General features: G+C 40.5%; 1 protein-coding gene across 3 annotated transcripts in view; it reads left to right on the top strand.

Annotated features, from left to right (window-relative positions):
- Positions 1-10,276: 10,276 nt before the first annotated feature.
- Positions 10,277-22,548, top strand: part of igsf21a (immunoglobin superfamily, member 21a) — a 362,000-nt gene continuing 349,728 nt past the window's right edge. For all 3 annotated transcript variants that reach the window (XM_074677099.1, XM_074677108.1, XM_074677116.1), the window contains exon 1: positions 10,277-10,710. In XM_074677099.1, coding sequence (XP_074533200.1) covers positions 10,572-10,710 — 139 coding nt within the window. In that variant the 5' untranslated portion in view covers positions 10,277-10,571. The remainder of the gene's footprint in view (positions 10,711-22,548) is intronic.

Below are 22,548 nucleotides of genomic sequence, written 5' to 3' on the forward strand. Positions count from 1 at the left end.
TGATTGACAGCAGACACATGCAATGGTGATAGCCCTCTTACAGCTGTTGGATGCAAGTCAGGTTTTCAGAAAGGAGACTGCTGCACCCTACCAATCAGAGACACTCAGTTCACGCGACAAGAAAGGAAGCTCAAAGCCCGCGTCATATCCAGCATGGCCGAGTCCGCCGATTGGCTTCATTTCACTGTTTCAGGAATAGATGAGAGACTAGGTCCATGTTTTATACATTCTCCAAATAAATAACAGGTATATCCAATGCCAGTAGTTAGTGGTTGATCTGGTTTGTCAGGTCATTCACAAACAATGTGCACAAACTCCTAAAACTGCTGTGGAGTTTTTCCTGCAAGCCTCCTCTTAGAATTCCTGCCAGACGGCGGGTGGGCTGATGAGAGACTGCAGCAGGAAAAAACTCAGCAAGATTTTCTGTGAATGTGTGGGCAAAGGTCACGTCTATATTATGCGAGAATGGCATACAATAGGATGAATGAAAACACGTTCAAACATTTTCAAAGACGACAGCACACAAAGCACTGATATGCAATCAAAATCTGTCTGCGCTCTGTCTCCACTACAGAGTAAACTTTACATTGTGGCTTTCTCATCTTGCTTTTGAAGTCCTGTCCTCCCTCCTGAGACTCATCCCTCCTGGCCATCTCTCCTTTCCTGACAGGGGGAGGCTTCATGCTGCGAGGGACATGTGTGAAGAAGTAAGTTTTCAGAGCTCTTGATAATTCCTAGAAGTTTCAGAAATATAGATGCAAAAAAGGCCTTGTGAAAATGTCTGGACCTGGGAGTCTATTTGGGCAAAGGTGGACAAGATCTTTCTTATTTGCAGTCTCACATCTCTTGAAATATGCCCCGGGTTCTCACAGACATCCTCCTGGCAGCTTTCCTTGATGCTCAAAGCAGTCTTTGGAAACAGCTCTTGCATGAATTCCCATATGATCGCAGAGCTGCAGAGAAACCAACACAAAAGTCATCACCTGGCATCATCTCTCTTTATACAAAGCAATTTTTTAGACAGCTGAATCACGCCGTTTCTGCTTTCTAGTTCTGGTGGCAGTTTCACTAAGGCTACACATGGCACTGAGGAGCTATGTGTTAGAAACGTCACATATATGTCTTTATGGGTGCAGTTTTAAGAGTTTGGAGGAGCAGGTTGATTTATATTGGCTGTTGTTAAAGCTGAAGAGGCTGTTTTTTTGTCAGGAATCTGCCGTAGTTGCAGGCCTTTAAATATCCGTAAGGACTGTACTTATCAAGTTACAGCTAGCAGCACAAAAATGACAAAATTAGAGTCTTATATGGTTTACTGACACAAATATGCTTGTGTCTCTTCAGGTGCTTTCTTGTAGACTGGTTTTGTCTCAGTAATAAAAAAGTAATGCACCTCTAAGTGTTTTAGGGAGTAGCTTTAGCACAGTGGACTCTTTCATAATCTGGCTCACTTTTGCTGGAAATGTTCTCCCCCAGGCTTTGAGCCAGCATGATTAAAGTTATTAAACAGAAGCATTTGTATCTGAGATCTACTTGCATGCTTTATTTGCTTCCATAGTTGCAAAGGAGAAGGTGTGGAAGGCAATGCTTGCCAGTCCTTGAGTTGGTATTTTTACTCATCCTTTGTTGTGTTTCTTCTCTACAGTGTGTCACAGCCGCTGTCCAAGGTGCTGATCCTCCAACTGCAAAGGAAGCAGGATCTGTCGGGTTGCTCACCATCATTGATGTGCTGACTTGCTACTGCACACCCACTCACAGTGACTGCTTTTCTTTCTTTCTTTTCTTTCTTTCATTTTTTTTTTATGTTAACAGAGTCTATTGAGGAACTCGTGTCAATTCTTCTCTCTCTGATCTGTGAGTGTGAGCATTTAGAGCCAGATTTTTGATTGTTTTCCCAGACTATTTTGACCTGCAAAATACATTTTCCACTCACAATATTTCTTATCCTTCAATATATATTTTTTTTTCTGCACGATTTCATTACTTTAAGCTAGTATCTTTCATTCTGGCTGATATTTGTTTCTTCATTATGAGAAACATAGCTGTGGGTAAAATATGTATGAATAGGTAAATTTGACATTCATTGGAGCTGCATATCTACCTAATGTAGCAATCAAGCACAGCACAGAGCCTTGGGTTATGTTGGCATTTAGGACGGCACACATGCATCTGTATTTTCAGATGCACTCGATGTGATTCCTCCGAAAAGGGCTCATTAATTTTTGCCAAAAGTTATGCCATCACTCTTTCTTCTCTTCTGTTTCTGACATAAACGATTACATCATTACTTCATTAAAACAAGAAAAGTTGTGTGGGATTTGATCAACAGTACGAAAAAAACATTTTCGAAAACTTAAACTCAGGTTGGTTCACATGAAGCTTTTTTATTATGATTATTTTCCTTTTCACTTTTTATTATGTGCCTTCTTATTATGCGTCTCATCAAGCTTCAAAAAAATTAAATCAAATCAAATCAACTTTAATTAGTAGAGCCTTTTACAACACACAAGGTGACCAAAGTGCTTTCCATTAAAATCATCATGAAGACACAACAATTCAAATTTGATACAATAACAATACAATACAATTAAAATGGCAAGAATAGCTCACCTCATTACTGTATGTTATACACCAGTCTGAATTAACAGGGTTTAAGCCTGGATTTAAGATGCTCAAAGTCAGTAGTGGAGCGTATTTCAGGGGGCAGCTAAATTCCAAAGCCTGGGCCCAGCGACAGTGAAGGCCCAATCACCCCAGTGTTTAGTCCTTGCTCTTGGTACTTCCAGCAAGTGCTGGTTTAAGGACCGTAAGGCTCTAGCAGGGTTCTGAACACACTAGCTCAGACAGATAGGGAGGGACGAGGCCATTATGGGCTTTGAAAACAAAAATCTTCAACTCAATTCTAAAACAAAGAGGGAGCCAGTGAAGGGAAAATAAAACAGGGGAAACGTGCTAGAAACTGTGAGTATTCATTAAAAATGTGCTGTGGCATTTTGAACCAGCAGAAGACGGCTGAGTGATGACTCAAGCTGTGTTTCCACCAAGCAGTCTGGCTCAGTTTGTCTCGGTACGGCCCGCATTTTGTGACGTTTCCACTGACTTATCCCGAACCTGAAATAACTGAAGTGAGCCGTCCCACTTTTTGGGACCCTTTCGTATGGGTGCCAGACTGAACCGATCCGCTCCTGGCAGGTGAAGCTACAACACTGCAGACTGTTGATTGGCTGGTAGAATCGAAGCTTACCGTGCGACAGCAGCTGTATTTCTCCTGGCGGCACACAATCTTCTCTGAAACGAAGCTTGATTGCACTTTGTATCAAAGAGCAACATGCTAATCACAGAGAACGAATGGCGCTGTTCTCTCTTTAGAGTCACATTTTATGTATTTGTGGCATTCGTTGGATTTATAAGCGGGGTACACTGTGTCGTGCTGCTATGGCGTCACACAACATGCAGCTGTTGGCATCCAGCTTATACACCACCTACCATGAGGGGGCACGGTTGGCTGTGGAAACGCAAACACGTCCAAGCTTAACTGTTCCAACCTGTTCCAAACCGTACTGATCTGAACCGGACTGCTTGATGGAAACGGGGCTTTAGAGACGCAGCATACAGCGCATTGCAGTAGTCAAGTTTTGAGCTGATAAAAGCATGAATGGTTCTTCCCAGGTCTGCATGATTTAACAAAGGTTTTACCTGTGTTAAAACGCCCAACTGATCAAAACCGGCTCTGACCACACTGTCAATTTGTTTGTCAAATTTCAACCTGCTCAAAGATGACTCCAAGATTCTTTGCAGTCAAACTCAACTTAAAAGACAGTTTAGAAGAATGGACAAACGTCAAACTTCTGGTTATGGAAAGTTCTGCAGTGAGAAAATTAAGATGAACTAAGAGTATTTTTTCCTTTCCATGATCTTTCCAAGAGATGATCACAGCCTAACTGGTTGAAATTGTGAATATGCAGCTTGTTTTTTAAAATCAATAATCAATCGGAGATCCTGTTGGGTTGAGGGAACCCTGAGGTCTGCTGAGCGCACATCATGTGGTCTATCATGTGGAACGAAATAAGAGCCAATCAAATGGCTGAACAAGGAAGCACAATATTGCAGTGGCAGTAAAACATGCAGCAATCACACTGACTACTCTGTCGATCTCTTTCTTTGTGCATCTCTAACCACAACACGGTTGGGGTCACTGCAAGAGATTTTGCAAGAGATTTTCAGTTCTGAGAGTATGGAGTCTGATTTTTCAAGCGTTGGTGGATCAGCACAAATTTGTTTAAGCTCTGCTGTCATCAACATTTTGAAAAAAAGAAGTGCCACCCAGCATCCTAATCTTCATCATGGACGATGCTAGACAAGGAAACAATGTTTCTTCACTCAGCAGCCTTAGATAACTGACTCACCAAAATGTTTCTTCACCCAGCAGAGTGACAGTCCAAGTTTTGCCCTCAAAATAGTCAGATAGATTGGTGGCAGAATAATTGAAAAGACAACAGGAACGAGAGGAGAAAGAGTTATCCTTGTGGAGATAGAGTCCTTTTATCCACTTGTCAGGGTCCCTCTTCCTCACAGTACTTCAGATCTCAAATAAAAAGCTAGAAAACATTTTGAAGCTTATTGATTTGTGCCCATGGAACAAAGAGGAAAGTAAGCACATGAAACAGTGCACTTTCACCAGACTGAAGAGCCGTCTTTGTGAGTGGTTCGGACGCCATATTGACAGGAACACGTTCAGCTATGTTAGCCCAATAAATTGTTGTTGACACTGCCCTCTAGAGATGTGTGATGGCGCATTAGTGCTGCAGACCTTCACCAAGGAAGCATCCTCTGTGCTCAGTCTGCAGTGAGAGCAGTCTCTGGAGCTGTTCACTCTTAAGAGTCGGATTTTATGTATTCGTGGCACTTTTTTCCTTTCCGCGCTGTTGTCTTTTGAGGACAAGCTTGTTCAACTTATTATTCAGCTGGGTGTTGTTGCACTGCATGACAAAGTTTCTGATAATGAGCAGAGTGTATGGTCCACCAAATCGCTTCCTGCCAGAAAACTGCTTTCCCAGGGTTCCTGTATAGGTAGAAAGCCTTACTGGGTCACTGCTGCTGAGATCAATACAAGTTTACAGCCTTGATATATTGAGTCGGCTTTGCTGAAAATGGGAAAGCAATGGCTTTATTCAACTGAATTCATATTTTTTGGGAGAATGGATTTGGCATGCTGGTGGCTGTCTTCCTGAATAACTTATTGCCCCGACTTTGAAAAAGAACCCTGAGGACCATTTCACAAAAGGTTTATAGTGCTGCAAACATCATTCCAGAGCAAAGAGAGCACCTAACCAGGGCTAGCCTTGCTAAGGTGATGCTGATTAAAATGACATAGCCTGAAGCTCCTGTCAAAGTTTGGGGAGCCTTGACAATACCTGAACTCTCCTTGTGAAGGGTGACCATAATGACAGAAAGTACAAAATTTAACTTGCTTTAAAGTCAGCTGCTGTCTGTCATTGTGACAGGAGAGGTATTACAGTTTGGATTTTTGTAAAATGTCATGATTTTTTTTTTTTATTCTTATTTAAGCTGAGGGATCATTTTAATGGTGTGACATTTAAACTACATCCATTGTGTTCTTCAAAAAAGATGTCTGATTTGAGTTAAATTACAGGATAAAAATGTAACAAGAGACATTTGTAATAGAACACAGGCCCCGGTATGAGAACCCACTGTCATGGTTTGGGTTTTCTGTTGTGTTTTTCTGGATTTTTGAACTTTCTTTTATGTCTTGACTTTCTTTGTGATTCTTGTGTTAATATTCTTGTTGAGTGTTCTGTGTTTCCTGTTTTTTTGTCTTTAGTTCATGCTGCTTGTGGTTAGTTGGTTATTGTCATGTGTAGGTCTTTTTGAGATTAATTTTTGTGTTTCTGTGTTTTAGATTTATTTTCATTTATTTATTTGTTTATTTAACTTTATTTAACCAGATTAAAAAAAAACACACACACAAAAAAAAAAACCACACAAAAAAAAAAAACATTGGAAAGGGTGAGCTGACCAAGAGGGCTGCAGCACACGTCACAGATAATAAATAGATACAGTAAAAGGTACAGTATAAGAACGATTAAAAAAAAAAAAAACTTTAAAAGAAATTACAGAACAAAATTGCTGTAGTATGTATAGGCCATGTTCTCACATAGCCGTATATTTGGGAAACCGTATATTATTAAATACGTTTACGTCTGTCATCCACCGGAAACTGCAGCTTTACGTCACAAAAAAGTTTTTTTTTTTTTTTTTAAACTCCAGCCAAAGTGAAGATTTTAGAAAACTCACTAAATGGTTTCGTGTGGACGCTGGTAAATGGAGTTGACGGTTCTTGAACGCAACAGCTGAATGACGGGGGCTCGTTCTGATTGGTTGGCACGGGTTTTACGTCTGGAAAACACTTCCCATTATGAGGTTGGCATGCCTCGAGCCGCACTGACCGGCGGATTTACCCGCTGCGTTTAGGCGAAAGTATTTCTTTTTAAAGCGAATAGGGGGATACTCGTCTTTGAAAATACCCTGCTACGTGGGGACATGAAATCATGTACCCACTCTGTCTTGAGTTTCCCTGTGTTTGGTTTTGTTCTCCTTGTGTTTTCCTCCTGGTTGATTGCTCCTCGTGTGTTTCACTTGTGTCTTGTTTCACACCTGTGCTTGATTACTCCCCGGTCTATTCAGTCTCTGTGTTTCTTGTGTTCCTTTGTCAGTTCATTGTATCCTGTCTATGTCTGCAGTCACCCTTTATGTACCCGTGTTTCATTGTGAGTTTTTTTTTTTCTTTTGACAGAGTTTTTTGGGTTTGGTTAAGTAAAACCTTTTTTTTTGTTTATTTGTTTCATCTGCATGTTTTCCCCTGGATTTATGACACCCACAGGAGCCACTTCACAAGGTAAAAGTGATCACCTAACATTTTCTTGAATTCTGCCCATTAATTGATTCTATATGTCCATTTAGACCAGTTGATATTTTACAAAGAGGGACACATTTTGTGTAAGTGACCAAAAATATATCCTCAACACTCAGTATAATCAAACATACCTGTACCATCATTACAGACTGATAAAATCAAACCTCACCTGTCCCTTAGGTGTCCCTTGATACCAGATGATAAGTGGTCAGTTTTCTGTTGTGTTATGTACTAAGTGAACATCAGCAAACTCTGCTTTTTCTCAAGGAAATTGTTCTCCATTAAGCAGCAATAAGAACAAAATATTTCAGAATATTTTCTTATGGCAGGATTGGGATATTGATTTTATCAGGATTGTTTTTCATATTCAGACTACCTCAACCTGAAAACATTTTTAGCTCCAAATGTTTTTTTAATTATTTTTTTTATCCTGCATTCTGAACTTTCTCTATGCACCGTTTTGATGCTTCTCTGCATCATTTTGTAGTTTTAATCTAGTCTTGTGTCCTCTGATGTGTTTTTTGAACTCTAATATTTTCACATCATGATAAAAACATTTATTAAAACATGTCAGCTGTAAGAGTTTCTGCAAAATGCACAGTCCATATGTAGTTCAATCTCTTAGTATAACAGTGTGCGTGCCAGAACTTGCATAGAACGTACAGTTGTTGTTTGCTTCCTCCAAGACTCATGCACCTGTTTAGCAACTCGGCATCAGTGCAGACTCGCTAGCAGAGGGTATTATGGCCCCTACCACCAGCCGCTAATTGGTTTGGGATGGACATAATATGGCGAGCCCTCCATGAGAAGAAGTGGGTAGGGAGAGTGTGTGGTAGCTGATTTGAAATGACAAAAAGTGTTCGTGGATTTCTCCAGTTTGGATTTTGTTTGTGATTTTAAATCAATCAACTTTAATGTGTAGAGCCCTTTACAACACACAAGATGACAAAAGTGCTTTCCATTAAAATTGACAACATCAGGACACAATTCAAATTCAGTACATTAACAATACAATAAAACTATGTTGGCAAGAATATCTCACCCCATGACTGTGAGTTAAAAGCCAGGATTGAAAAATCCTAGAATCAGTAATGGTGCGCATTTCAGGAGACTGCTTATTCCAGAGCCTGGGCCCAGAGACTCTCAAAACTTTTAGACTTTGGTCATCTTTTTGGACTTTTGAGTTTCAATGATTTTATTTTTATTTAATATACACCTGGGCCCTCCTCTTCTTGTGATTTTTTGCTCACACTAGACAAATCCATAGTAAAATTAAAGCTAGATGAAGTATGAAAATGGACCTTAGGCTGTGACTGGCCCTGAGCCTGGCTTTGGACCATATAATTTATATTTAATGGACGTAGTCTCCCAGACGTCACCCGTCTGTTTCTGAAACAGGCTTTGGAAGCAAATCAGCCATAGCGGCTATATTGGAAGTGATGGGGGCTTCGAGTACAGCGAAAGGGCGATTGTCAGTCATGTGAGCTTAGCTGTGCCTCTGATTGGGTGAGCTCGCAATCTCAATACCCGCTAAACTGCAGGGTTGGAAAAAAATTCACCCCCCAAACAGTGTGTACCAATAGTTAAATTAATGATTCAGATAGGGATGGGTACGAGTAATCGAGTACTCGAATACTCGTATACTCATCATTAACCCCATTATTCAAGTAACATTTTGTTATTTGCACACCTGTGCAAGTGCTGCTTTTGGTGACATGACTTAAACACACACACAGCTTCACATGTGTGACCCAGCGTTTTTTTTTTTTTTTTTTTGCCTAACCAAAGCTTCTAGATAGGATAATTTTTAACAGGATGGCAACTTACGACTTCTCAACTGTTTTACGGCTGCCCTCTAGGAACATGTTATTACACCGAAAGCAAAAGCACAACAAGTGCTACACTTGAGACATGTTGAGTTAATGTCCAGTGCAAGATATATGCGTTAAACTTGCATGCGATATAATAACTAGTTTGGGTGTCAGTTGCTAGCCCTGTTAGCACGTCGTTTTGACAACACCATAGCAGAGAAGATTAGCTTGCTAATAACTGGAGGAGAGCTCACAATAAGTTTTGTGGAAGGTGGAGGCTTCAGAGAGCTGATGGCGTTTGTCAAGCAGGAGTACAAGCCCCCGCCACAGGGAACATCTATGAGAGTGGAAAAGACGTTTGTAGTGACTTTATTTATGGGCGGTCCATGTCCAATAAAAATAAACATAATCTGTGAGTATTTGAATATTTGTTTATTAGGTATTTAGAATATTCGATTACAGGAATTACTGTAAATTCCCATCTCTAGATTCAGACAGGAGACGTTTTTATGAACGCGGCTATGAATATGTTAATTTCCGCTTTGAAAATGGCTTTTTTGGGCTTGTATGTGACTTCCGGTACTTCTGGAGCCAGCTTCAAGCCAACACTCGAGCAACAGCAGGTTTTAGCACTTCTGCATTGTCTCATTTTAGACTTAGACTGGAGGTTATGGCTTGTTTTGGACATGCCTGCTTTAGACAAAAGTGTCTTCTAAATGAAACTAACATCTGTTTTTTTTTTGTTTGTTTTTTTAACCATTATCACCTAATTTGGACTGTTTCCATAGGACACAGCCAGTCACTTCTCAAAGTGCTTTATGGCTTGAATGTGTGGGAACAGCTTGAGTTCAAAATAATGCCACTTAACACAACGTTCTCTACACACCATCATACATGCATGGGGTGTGACTGTGTGAAAAGGTGAAGGCGACACGCTGTGTACAAGTGATTTGAGTGGTCAGAAAAGCTTCATAAGAGTGAAGTCCGTTTATGATTTACTGTAGTTGGAGTCCTGGTGGTGTACACTCTTCTGCAAGGCTGCAAGGTCACATGTTGAAGAACCTGTTGCTGAGGTTCCCAGAACGCAAAGGTGGAAAGGCTGCTCAACATGTCAATGGTGATGCCATTTGTGTTGCATGTACAAGAAAAAATAAAAAAGTCCAAGGACATTTTGGCAGAATAGAGTGCAGTCCTTTTTTTCCTTGGCCGCAAAAAAAGGTAGAAAAAGTAGATTCATATTCATTATTACCTATCTGATAAACATGACATGATTTGCCCTCTGTTTATTATTCTTGAATAGGTTATAATGTACTGCAGCACAAGGAGCTTTAAAAGCCGTTTTTTTTTTTTTTTTTAAAACAAGAAAATAAAAAATCCAACAGAAATAAATCGGCTTAATGGCAGAATTAGAGTGGTCTGAATCCAGGGTGGGATTAAGGAAAATTGTGTGAAATAAAAGAGCGAGTGATCAGGAATGACTGTGCGTCTGTGGAGGGCGGGAGGAGAGAGGGAGAGTGCGCGCAGCCGAGAGAGGGGGGAGAAAGGGAGAGAGGAACACATTTTCATCCAAAGCTCTTTTTTCCAGAGCCCATCTCTGTTCTCTTCTCGTCGCAGCTCCCTATTGTTTAAACTGGCTGGGAAAAAGAAGAACACTCCGCTTTTTCTTATTCTGAAATCGCAGCCTGAGAGTCTTTTTATTCCTGTGATCTGATGCACGATTCTCGCTGCTCTGAATGCCGTATTCATTGTCAACTTCTCCGATTTCTCCACTCAGACTTGAGCTGCATCATGAATAGTTTGGGGGCACCTTTCAATCGCATACCTCTGGAATGGCGGGGATTACACAGCCGAGACCCGGAGAGCATGTAAACGCAAATGGAGTTTGGGATTTATTACAAAATATGGGAAAGATGACCGTCTTCTCGTTGTGCTTGCTCTTGTGCGCGGATCTACTGGATTTAGCCGTGGGTAAGTCTGACCCCCCTTTAAATCATTTCCACACAGACTAACACGCTCGTGCAGCATCCTCTACTTCATGCGTGGGTTTACAAAAAAAGCCAAAATGTCAAAAAAATGAGTGATGCATGTGTGACAGTGAGATACTAAGTGGCCATTAAACAGGACAGCCGGGTGGAGGCGATCGGTGCCACGCTCGCCTCATGCCAACTTTCCCCCCTCCGTGAAGTCGAGGAGGAGAGAAATCAATGAATAATGGTCGGATTGAGTTCAGGCTGCACAATGCGTGATGCCTGCGTGCTCAAAGGACATGCAAAAAGATGGGTAGCAGGAGGCCTAGTTATGCACTAAGTCTTAATTCCTCTGCATGACGAGCAACACGCACGACAGCATCTTTACTTCTGCAACTAAACCACGCCGAAGCGCACTCCTCTGCGTCCCGGCCGCGGTGGCTTTTCACCTCGGATTGTGCCTGGACTCAACAGATATCAAAGTTGTCGCCTTGAGATGCGTTTAAGTGCGTCTTGCTCGTCTATGCAGATGTCTGATTTCAGAGCGAGCTCCTCTGCACAGCGGTGACATCAGTGTCGCGTGTTTTTTTTTTCCCTCTCCGTCCTGCGTTGACGTGTTGAGCTGTGTTGGAGGATGAAAACGCCACACTGATCAGTTTTAATGAATTCAGATCCGAAATGAGATTTATCCTGTAGAAATATTCTGCTGCCTTCTGCGGGATTGTTTCCTCTTTGAGGGGGAGGCAGGCTGATTAAACAGGGGACGTTTTGCTGCTATTTAGAGGAAGGCAGTGTAAATAGAATTTTTAAAACCGATAAGAGCCAGGTTGCGGTGATTTAAGCATGTTTTGATCCTGTGTGTCTTCTCTTAAGGTCCCTGTTACATTTTGTTCTGCAGAGCCATGCGTTTTCTCCTTGGTGTCATACATCAAAAAGCTTGCATTGCATTGCAAGACTGCACTGCAAGCACTTGATTCCCTCACTGAGAAATAGCCTATAGAAAAAGTATGTGCAGCTTCTTTTCATTCTGCCGGAGTTCAGCTCACACTGCCTGCACTGGTGGGAACATTGTGCTGTTTGAAGGACTTCAGAGCGAGAGCTTGAACATCAGAGCAGCATGTCTCACAAACTAACCTGTTAACCTGCGCTGTTAGCCGGGGATTTTGTTGTTTTGAAGTGTTTTTGACCTTCGCTGACCCAAATAGGAAATCATTATGTCATGTTGTGCTTAACATAATGTTGGAGGCTGAAATACCTCTGGGCGTGCTTTGCTCGGAGGACTCTGAGCAGCACACAAACTCAGCTGTGTGTAAAGTATTCAGGACTGCTTCAATAATGCAATTCTTCTCATCTGAAATGTTCAGGCTCACTTTGCTTCATTTCATTGATTGCTCTCAGTCAAGTCAGATTTCCCATGAAGGACTCAGCATTGATCAGCATGTATACACACACACTGATAGGTAGACTTAAACAGATCAATTGGCAGTATTGGAGTTGTAGTGACTTGCGGTCAGGCTGCGTGGTTGTTGTCACTACTGTTTCAACAGAATAAACCAAGCTGTGAAGACGGCACGATTTCACCTCTGTCAGTTTTCTTCAGAAGTTGTATTTTTATTATTTATTTTTTTACCTTTCGTCCTCTCAATAACACGCTGGATTCATACCCACACACAATTTCCTTGTGTGTGTGTTATGTGTGTGTTTTAACAAGATCAAGGATTCCTGACTTCAATGCGTCTGTGTCTGAAAGTAGATTTTGGTCCCCAAAGGAGAAGAGGGCCTGTGGTCACTGATTCAACTCTCGTCTTTTTCTTGAACCTTCATACTTTTTTATTTTCTTCAACAAATACTTTTATGTCTGCCGAAGATGATAAAAAAAAAAAAAAAACGATACGCACTGAATTTCATTTTGGAACAAACTCGTTGATGGAGCTTGCATCTCTTGCACCATCACCAGAAACTTTTCAGGCACCATCCCCGAAATTTACATTTGGCTTTAATCCTTGCCACATCATCAGAGGCAGACTGTTTGCTATGAGGTTTTCACAGAGTCACACTGTCGCATGTTTTATGCATGATTCTTTTTATTCAGCCTATATACACTTGTCCACAAAGGGTATGAGCGATTGTCCCTAGGCGTGCATTGTCAGTGAACAGCAAACATAAAATCTTTAGTGTGTCATATATACCTATGATTGTCTTCTGCATGGATGGACATATGGTAAGACTTATTCCCATACCTCATGTCAGCAGTAAAAACATGTTGCTGTTGTCAGGCTGCAGTGCTCCTGTAAACATTGCATTGACTTTTACAACATGGGAGCCAACACACCAATATATGGATGGATGTGGTGCTCATCCTGTAGATTGACATTCACACAGGAATCAAATCCATGCAGAGCAGCATTGGCTCTTAGAGATTCAGGCTGTTCTGGTTTGTAGAAACAACTGTTGAAACTGCTCTTGTGCCAAGGGTTGAATAAGTTAACATGAGGCTATAAACAGCAGGAGCTTAGATTAGATTAGCAGTTTGCTACTAGAAACAAAGAAAAACCACTATCGTGGGTTTGTCTGGAAGTAACAAAATTAGTCTTTTAGGACATTTTAAGCCCATGCAACATCTCATTTTCATCCTGTTTCCAAAATGTGCTGACTATTTTTCTTCAGGTTAAATACAGCAACTTGCTAATTTTGCTTGCTTAACATGTTAGAAATCTCTGTTAAACACCTTGTACCAACATGAATAGAAGGTTAATATCACTCCCATATATGTCCTGTAAACATGAGGCTATGGCCAGCTGGCGCTTGGATGAGCTAGCAGTTATAGTTACACGAAACAAGGAAAAGCAGCTAGCTTAGCTTAGTCTAATGGTAACAAAATAAGACAATGAGCACGCCAATAGCTCCAATTTGCTTTTTCATTTAGAAAATCCTGTTTACAAATCTTGTTTTTGATATTTGAGGAGTGTGCTGACCATTTTCCCTTAAGGCTATAAGCAGCAACTTGCTGATTTTGCTGGTTAAAGTTTTAAGAAACATTCTCAAACATCTTCTTGTGCCAAGAATTGAATGAATAAGTTAATGCTACTCATAATTTCTGAAAACACAAGGCTACAGCCAGGGGTAGCTTAGATGAGCTTAGCAGTTAGCTTTTAGAAACAGGAAAAAGAACTAGCATGGCTTGGGGTAATAAGATAAGACTGTAAGCACTTCTGAAGCTCGAATAATACCTGTTTATTATGAAGACCTGTTTCCAAAAATGTTCTGTTTATATTGGAGGAGTCTTCCAGGCCATGTTTTTGAGGTGGATGTCTGTTTAACGTGAGTCTGGATCTGCCTGAGGTTTCTGTCCATTAAAGAGAAGCTTTTCCTTGCCATTGTAATTTGCTAAATGCTGCAAAGTGCTGTACTCATGGTGCGATGAGATGAGATGAGACTTCATATCCTGTCTTGAGGTTGGGTTTCTGTCAATAAATTGTTATTAACGTTAACAGGTTTAGACCTGCTAATGTTTTTGGAAAGTGCTCTGGGATAACATTTGTTATGATTTGGTGCTAATAATAATAATAAAAAAAAGATTTATCGATATTTCATCAAGCAAGATGCAGCAACTTGTGAACCAGCTATCTGTTGACCTTGTGCTTCTCTGTGACATTAAAAAAAAGCAGCAACAGTGCTTAGCAACACATAACCCCAGTTGGCATCAACCTTCACCACAAGATGAGTGATGAATGTGTTAATGCACTCCCATGCATGTCCTGATAAAACAAGACTTGTCCAGGGGTAACAGTGAGTATGTAAGCACTTGTTTCTACTATAAAACCCTGTCTTCATGAAAGTTGTCTTTCATATTTTAGCAGAGCACCTCACATTTTCCCTCGGGCAACAACTGTAGCAACTTGCTAAGTTTTGCCAGCTGCCTAGAAAACCCAGTGCTTCTTCTCCCATGCCAACAAGAAAAGGCTTTTTTTTACTTTAAGAGTAAGAACGGGGATTCAAATATGTTAGCTTTAAAGGTGCTGGTGGGTTTTCTTATTTTGGTTTCAGAAGAAGCGAGTAGAGCTATGTCTAGTTTCATGCTAACCAAAGCTAGCTCTTTTTATGGCTGCAGCGGTATCCTCATATTGGCAAACACTGGCAAAATAGAGCAAGAAGAAAGCATAGGTGCTGAATATATGGAGGAGTAAAATTCTGCTTTTTATAGCTTCAGAAGTGCATGTAGCTTTATGCTAAGTGTAGCTATCTGTGCTAGCTGTGCTCATATTTACAGAGAAAGCAAACTAGTGTTAGTTTTTTGTAGAGTTTACCAAGCTACTCAACACCAGGGAAGCAAGTGTTGGAGTATCTTCACTTAGCTTTGTGTGTCACATCAGATAAAAGCTGCACTTTGTAGTTTTTTGCAGCAGTTCAAAGCAGCTGAAGATGTTGGAGCTTTTTCAAACATGTGGTTCAAAAGAGAGGATGCCTGAGCAGGAACGACTGGTGGTGCTCTTTGGACATAAGCATCACTTTTCTTGTGGATGTGGGTATCTTCAAATTGAAAGCACTTGCTCCTGTAGTATACAGAGAGAAATGGGGAAAAAATGATCTATTGGTCCTGCTTCATTTAGAATAACCAATCTTAATCGCTGCTCCGAGTTCACTTGCTGCTGTTCATGACGTAGTTTATCGTTCACTGTAAAGTTTTGATTTATGACTTTCTGTTAGGGGGAAATTAATGAACCCAACACCAAAGAATTAAACTGAGGAAATAGTGTTTTTACTTTGGGATGGTGTCATATAGAAGCGATGGGCTGCTTTTCTTTATGGGTGTATCGATTCAGGTGGATAATGAAGGTTTATGTTTCACTTTAAATCATTTCAAAGGCTGGCGTGATCGTTTTTTCCCTTTGAAGTTCAAAAATAACCTTATTAAGTTATAACTGATTGGTATCAATGACTGTATCATAGTGCTATTTAGAGAGAACAGGCTTCACAGGATGTCAGATATTCTCTAAGAGATGATAGAATAATAAAAAAAAAAGGTACGGATAGAAATCTTCAGAAGTTACATAAAGACTATATTAAATCATAACTTTTTTATGCTTTTTCTCAGAAACTCATTTATCCTCTGGACAAGACTATTTTCTCAGATCAGCCTTACCTGGAAATCAAAGTAGCTTTTAATGCTGTATCTCTTCTTCTCTTTTGCTTTTTTGAAGTCTTTAGTGCAGTAATACTAGATATATCCTTCTGCACATTTCACACTGAGGATATTACTTTCCTTCAACACCACATACGTTATAATTCTGATGTTTGCTCTGATAGTATATGACAATTCTCTCCATTATTGATTAAATACAGCTTTTCCCACAGAGTCTCTCATTTACATTTCTCATCGCAATACATTCAAGTCAATATTTTCATGCTGCATGTCCCATACTTGGTGCAAATAGTGAGTAGGAACCCTCTTAGGTGAACAGCTGCACGTGGATTCAAAGAGCGGAGCAGTAAAGTACACCCTGCTCTGATTTTATGGAGATCAGAAAATGGGACAGTCAGGGTTCAGTGATTTGTAACCAGCAGAGTCTGGTTGGAACATCACAGGGATAAGGAGTCAAACAATCAAGAGGCATCAGCTCATGTTCACAGGGTCAAAGGGTCAACAGCTGCACATAGGACATAGTTGCTGCTCTTCCAGTAAGATGCTGAGTGAATCAGAGCTGCATTGCATCCAAAAGTGGCTGGAAAAAGATGCATTTGGTAACTGACTTTCCATAAAAGTAGATCTCATTTGCTTATATGTTAAACCTGCTACAGGTTTCTAACACTGCTTCGTGTTATTCTTCCAGCACAGGTTGAGTTTTTTCCGTCTGCTCCTCCAAAGCTGCAAAGAAAATGTCTCCTCGCAGTGCAGTAGGCTGAGAGTTGGCTTGTAGATTTGGTATCATAGCAGTGTTGACAGATTAAACAGGCACTGGATCTCTGTTAGATCACACAGTCTTGTGTGCACTGGTACTGTCTGCTGGCTGCCGGCTGGTCTTGACTCACAGGAAGTGAAGAAGAGATATGGGCTGAAAATGGGTTATGGTTATGCCACTATCTCACAATAACCAGGCTTTGCATCAAGCCTGCAGCTCTCAGCAGTTATATAAAATGATTACACAGAGATTAGGAGCTGTCTTCATTGTTTAGTTCTGCTCTTTTTTGGGCAGTTTTTGTTCGTGCTTAAATCTATTTATAAATGCCTCTTATAGGAGAAATGTGCAGCTCCCATTGCAGTATGGGTGCAACAGCTGTATGTTTCAATACTGGATCATTTCCAGAAAAGAATGGAACAATGTTTTTGGCAAAGGTCTACATGCAAAGTATGTTCAAATCCCTGACTTACAGTCTGCCTCCTAGGTATCCTATTTTTGAGTTTCACACATTGCAGGAAAAGTAGTTTACCCAGACACTGTATACTGGCCACAGTAAAAGTTGGAGAACTATGATTCCTGTGTGCAAAAACTTTTATACTACTTTTCATTTAGCATTAACATTTAGAACACTTGAGGTTCTTCTGTTAAGACACTGTCATAAGAATAAGCTTAAATGAACAGATGTGAGTGTCTATCACTGGTGTTTGCAGTATGAACAAAGATCTATGAAACATGAAGGGCTAATTAAGGACAGAATAGTTCTTAGGATGGATGAACACAGGATGGTAGTGCACTGTGCACCTACTCGAAGGTACTTAAGGACTTGAACTGGCTTCTACTACTCCTCTGCTGCCATCCTAGCTCCACTGGTATAGTTTTCTGTCCCTGTGCACAGGCGAGGCAATTCAACTATGTTTGTAGGTTCTAAAGAACTTGCTAAAATTTTCCTCCAAAAATTCTGCAATGTTCCAAAGTTCATGTGTGCTCTCTTAGGTGGTGTGGTATAGTCCAAACGAAAAAAGCCAGAAGCTTTTTAAGATGAATACCTGTTGCTTTTCGTCAAGAATCTGCGCACACCTGGCCAAAAAAACAGACTTTTATGGCATTAAAAAGCACATTTACAGTCTGGTTCAATCAACAGCTTGGGGGTGGGGGGTTGGGTATTTTTCTAACTCAGCGGTTTAGTCATTAGGATCTTTTGATTGTCCAACCAGAGACGCAACTCAGCTCACATGACTGACGGGCGCCCTGTAGCTGTTTGAAAGGAAGCTCAATGCCGGCGTCATATCCAATATGGCTGTATTGGTGGATTGGCTTCATTTCATGGAATCAGGAACAGATGGGTGATGTCACGGTTTTATACAGTCTATGGTTTCAACCTCTAGGGGTCGTCATCAGGATGTGGTGTGAGGTTATGCCCTGGATCTTTTATCCTATTCCTCAGCTCAAGCGAGTGTGCCTAAAGATAGCCTTGACAGCTACTCTCTTTGTTACTCGTCTTCTTTGTTGTTTCTTCCTGATCTGACTGAAACTGTTATCTACACTGCTCAACACTGCTCTCAGTTATTTTAAGAGGCATGGCATCATTTGGTATCTGCAAGCTTCTGGAAAATGTCCAGAAATACCAACAAAATTAACTCAAGAGTGTGGGAATATGTATGTCTGTGCATTGGATGTACAGCATAAAAGGTAATTTGCTGTTAGTCAACAGACAATACTGAAGCAGTATTCTTTTTATGGCAAAGTCGTTTCCAGGCTTGTATGATCAAGAAAATCCCTGACCACATTTGTGGTAAAACTGTTTATCGAGCTCTCTGAAAGGACAGTGAGTCCAACAACAAGAGCAGAATAACATGTTTGTCTTTGGAGAGGTGACTTTGTGTAAAAAGTCTGAGAGCTCATCTCATCTCAGTTGAACCCTGTGACATGCCTCTGGGAGACCCTGGCTGATCTCTTACACCAGGGGAAGGTACTTTGCCACAGTGCGCACATAAGTACTTCATCTAATGACTTCACTAATGAAGGCAAAAACAAAAGTGTCATACAGCACTCATTGTCCATTTCCCGTGGGACTCCCAATTGTCTCCCTCGGTGATCACCTTCTATTAAAGTATAATTTGTGTTACGCTCACCTTTAAGTCGGGATCTTGTGTAACCTGAAATCCCATTTAATAGGATGAAAGAACCATATTAAAGCTTGAAACAGGTTGGTGACCCAGAAATGACAGCTTTTGTTAAAGTGCCCTCAGCTGGCTTTGTGCATGTGGACCACTGTGCTGAAATGAAACGGCTTTAACTGAGAAATCAAATTGACCTCAGAAGGTCTTTGTGATGGGATGTAGTCCCCGTGGGGCGTCAGTGGATATTTGGAACTACAAATCTGATTATTAAGTAAATGAGGTGTAGCTCCTGTATGGTGAGAACATCTTAGCCTCCATGACAAAGGGTAGTTCAGATCAAAACCTGTCATTAATACGATGATTGTATATTTCTGTGTTAGAATCTTGGAAGATTTTGTCAAAACTTTTTTGAATGGTTAGCCTAAAAGTTGGAGCCCCTATGAGAAACATTAAGCCGGACAAAACGTTCCTCTTTTGTGCCTCATTAGAAAAACCAGACAGAAGATGGCAGAACAATTAACAAAGAGAACCAGGATTATATTATATCCAAAGGTTACCCTAATCTGAAGAATCTGGGATAATTAAAAAAGAGTGCAGGATGAGGTTTAAAATCTCCATGCTCAGCGCCGTAGGATTGAAAGGGGTTTTCATTTTGGTACTGAAGAGTTTATAAATTACATTTTAACACCTCTACAAGTTCCTGTCTTTTTTAATAAAAGCGTGCAATTTCTTCTCTATGGTTTCAGTTTTCACTTTGCATATCTGGGCTGAAACCTGTCAACACATCGGTCCTTTTGTTGTTCAGATTCAGCCCTTCATAGCTACTGCTGCTCGGTCTACAAGCTTGATGAAAAGGAACAATGTGATACAGAATACAGTAACGAGTCATATATACGCCTCTGATACTTTTTTCTTATAAACAAGGTGAGAGATGCAGACAAAGAAATCATCTATGTCTGAAAGAAATGCTGCCGTGTAGCTGGGTTTGTGTCCCTTTTTTCCCTTTCTGGACTGCAGTCCTTTCTGCCAGCATCTCACAGTTATACTGCTAGGGAGTTGAAGATCCCCCCCAGCGAAGTATGGACTAAACTGATGTTGCTGTATACAGTTTTTGGCTAGTGGTAGCAGGACAAAAAATAATGGTTTCCTCTTAGTCGGGGCATGAGACACTTGAAAAATCTGGTAGCTTTCTCATAGGGATGCACTGATCCAACTGTTAAAGCCTCAATACTGATGCAGAGACCTGGGCCTTGGAACTGACACTAAACTGAACAGTACTGCAGTGCATGTAATACAGTACTGTAAATGTTTTTCATAAATATATTATGATATTAACTCATTCACTGCCAGAGAGCTTCATACTGCCAGCCGTTGACGTTAACGTCAAAATGACGTCTATAGACGTCAATGGCAGTGAAAGAATTCAAACTTTAAATTCAAACTGTATAAACTTCATTTTTGTGGGTTTTAAAATGACAGACATAATTGGCAACTGTCCATGTCAACCGTTCATTTTGATAACAAATCACAATAGTGTCCTCCATACTCCAAATATCACAGATTCACCAAATAGATCAGTGCAAATATCAGCTCTACTATCAAAGCTTGTTTGTTCTATGATATAACCTTAAGTCTCAAGCTGAGCCACATGATTCAGTGTTAAAAAAATGTCCAACTATTGTCCAATTAAGTTTTGAATAAAACTTTATTGGCACCCAAAAAAGATATTAAACCTTGCAAAATAGAATTCTTTTGACCAGTTGCAGCAGCAGCAGCCTCCGGTCTGAAAATATGAAACAATGCGGAAGTGCTAAATGCTGCTGTTTCTCGAGTGTCCACTTGAGAATGGCCCTGGAAGTACAAGGAATGGGTACCTTTCACATTTGAAACGATATGGCACCGATTCCTGGTACCTGGCAATTGGTATTGGTACTCAGCTGTACCAATTTTCGGTACTTTGGTGTGCTTATGAAGTAAAATATATCAGTTTAATAATAAAATGTTAATTCTTTTCAATTTAACATATTTATTCTCTAATTTATAACCTTGCAATTCTGTGTTAATCACAGCATCACCTACTCTTCCACTCCCTCACGGTCACTACGATGCATTTAAGTACCTAACCATGGTACCTTTTAATTTTACATGAATCGGTACCCGGCACTTTTGATATCATTTGGTCGGTACCTATTAAGTACCCAATTCAGTACCCATCCCTAGAAAGTACCAGAAGTCATATTTACAGCAAGCCAAAAAAAAAAGTTTTTCACTTCAGAATTAAACGTATTTGCAGCCTGGCTAAAAAAAAAAAAGCCTCCCATCTGAATCGCTAATTTCTCCATCGAGGTGATTTTTTTCTAACTCAGTGGTTAAGAAGATATTGGGATAACAAGTTCACCCAATCAGAGGCACAGCTCAGCTCACATGGCTGTGCTAGCTGATTTTCTTCAAAATTCTGTTTCAGAAACAGACGGTTGACTAAGACTAAGCCCATTATTTATGAAGTCTATGGTTTTACCAAACTCAAAATATGAAATAACAAAACCTAATATATGTTGAAAATGTCATCCATGGCCAAGTACATTAGCTTTGAGGGGTACCTCTGACTGTCTTTGGGTCAAAACTCAGTCACTGTCATCCTTTTCCGGAAACAGCTGTTGTAATCTTCACTGAATATTGTAGCAGAACCTGCTAGTTAAAAACAGTAATCCAGTGGTAGAATCCACATTGAACCATCAGGATGAAAACTCGTTGATTTAATGATTAGGATTACTTGAGGTGTGTTCAAGGTCATGTCAGAGACAAGTATGAACACTTGGATCTTATGGATCATTATCAATAACAAATTTACCCATACATTTCCAAAGCCATAAAATGATTCTGTTTTTCTCTACTGATGTTTTGTCAAAGTTTCAGAGAGCTGAGGAGTCTCTGAAGTTTTAAGCTTCAGTTAAAACTCAAATTGTGCTTTTTCACAGAGGGCTTGAACAAACCTGTTATGCCATTATTTAACAAGTCTGCGACACTTGTGCTGCAATTCTTCCAACAGCAGGTCTGAAACACTTTCACACTCCTCAACCGAGCACACTGCGGCTTCCACATTGAGGCACGGTTGTTGATCTTGAAAGAAATTCTGGCTTTTTAGTTTCTTCAAAGGCATCCATCCTGCCGGCGTGACACCTGAAATGTCTGAGACAGTGATAAGCCACATGTGAGAGAATACATATTCTGAGCATTAGCATACATGCCAGCTCTCTGCTTTTCAGGTAAATGTGTGAAACCAAATCATCTTTTTGGCATTATACATGAGCTGTAAAGTGTGGTGTTTGCACAGAAGCACTCAGTGAAAATCCATTTACATACTTTATTAACTTCGAGTGTTCAGTGTTTGCATTCAAGATGACTCGTCGCTTCAAAGCCCGGGGCCCAAGAGATCAACCTTTGGGGCTTGCATATCCTGCAGCGCAAATAATACAAGAGAATCTGTAACCACCATTAAAAACGTATCCTCCAGGGACCTCTGGTATGGAAAGTGTTTCACTGGGGCGTCAGAGAAACTCCTCGAAAAATCATGCACTTTGCCTTGTCCATATGGCTGAAGTACATTTGCGTTCTCATGCAAATAATCAAATGATTAAATCTATGATCAGCAGAGACAACTTAAGGCTCGGGGCTTCAGAGTTCAATCAGCAGCCTTACTTCCTATTTTTCATCCCTGAAGTCCTCCTTACGCAGATGTAGGCTGGCTTCCTGATGTCTTAGGCTTGCGTGGGAGTCTGAAGCATCTCTGATTCCCTGTGCAGCTGGTGGTTTGCAGAG

The sequence above is a fragment of the Halichoeres trimaculatus genome, unplaced genomic scaffold, assembly GCF_033239565.1.
Source record: "Halichoeres trimaculatus isolate MK-OKI-2021-1 unplaced genomic scaffold, fHalTri1.1 fHalTri1_scaffold_1, whole genome shotgun sequence".
Classification (NCBI taxonomy): Eukaryota; Metazoa; Chordata; class Actinopteri; order Labriformes; family Labridae; genus Halichoeres; species Halichoeres trimaculatus.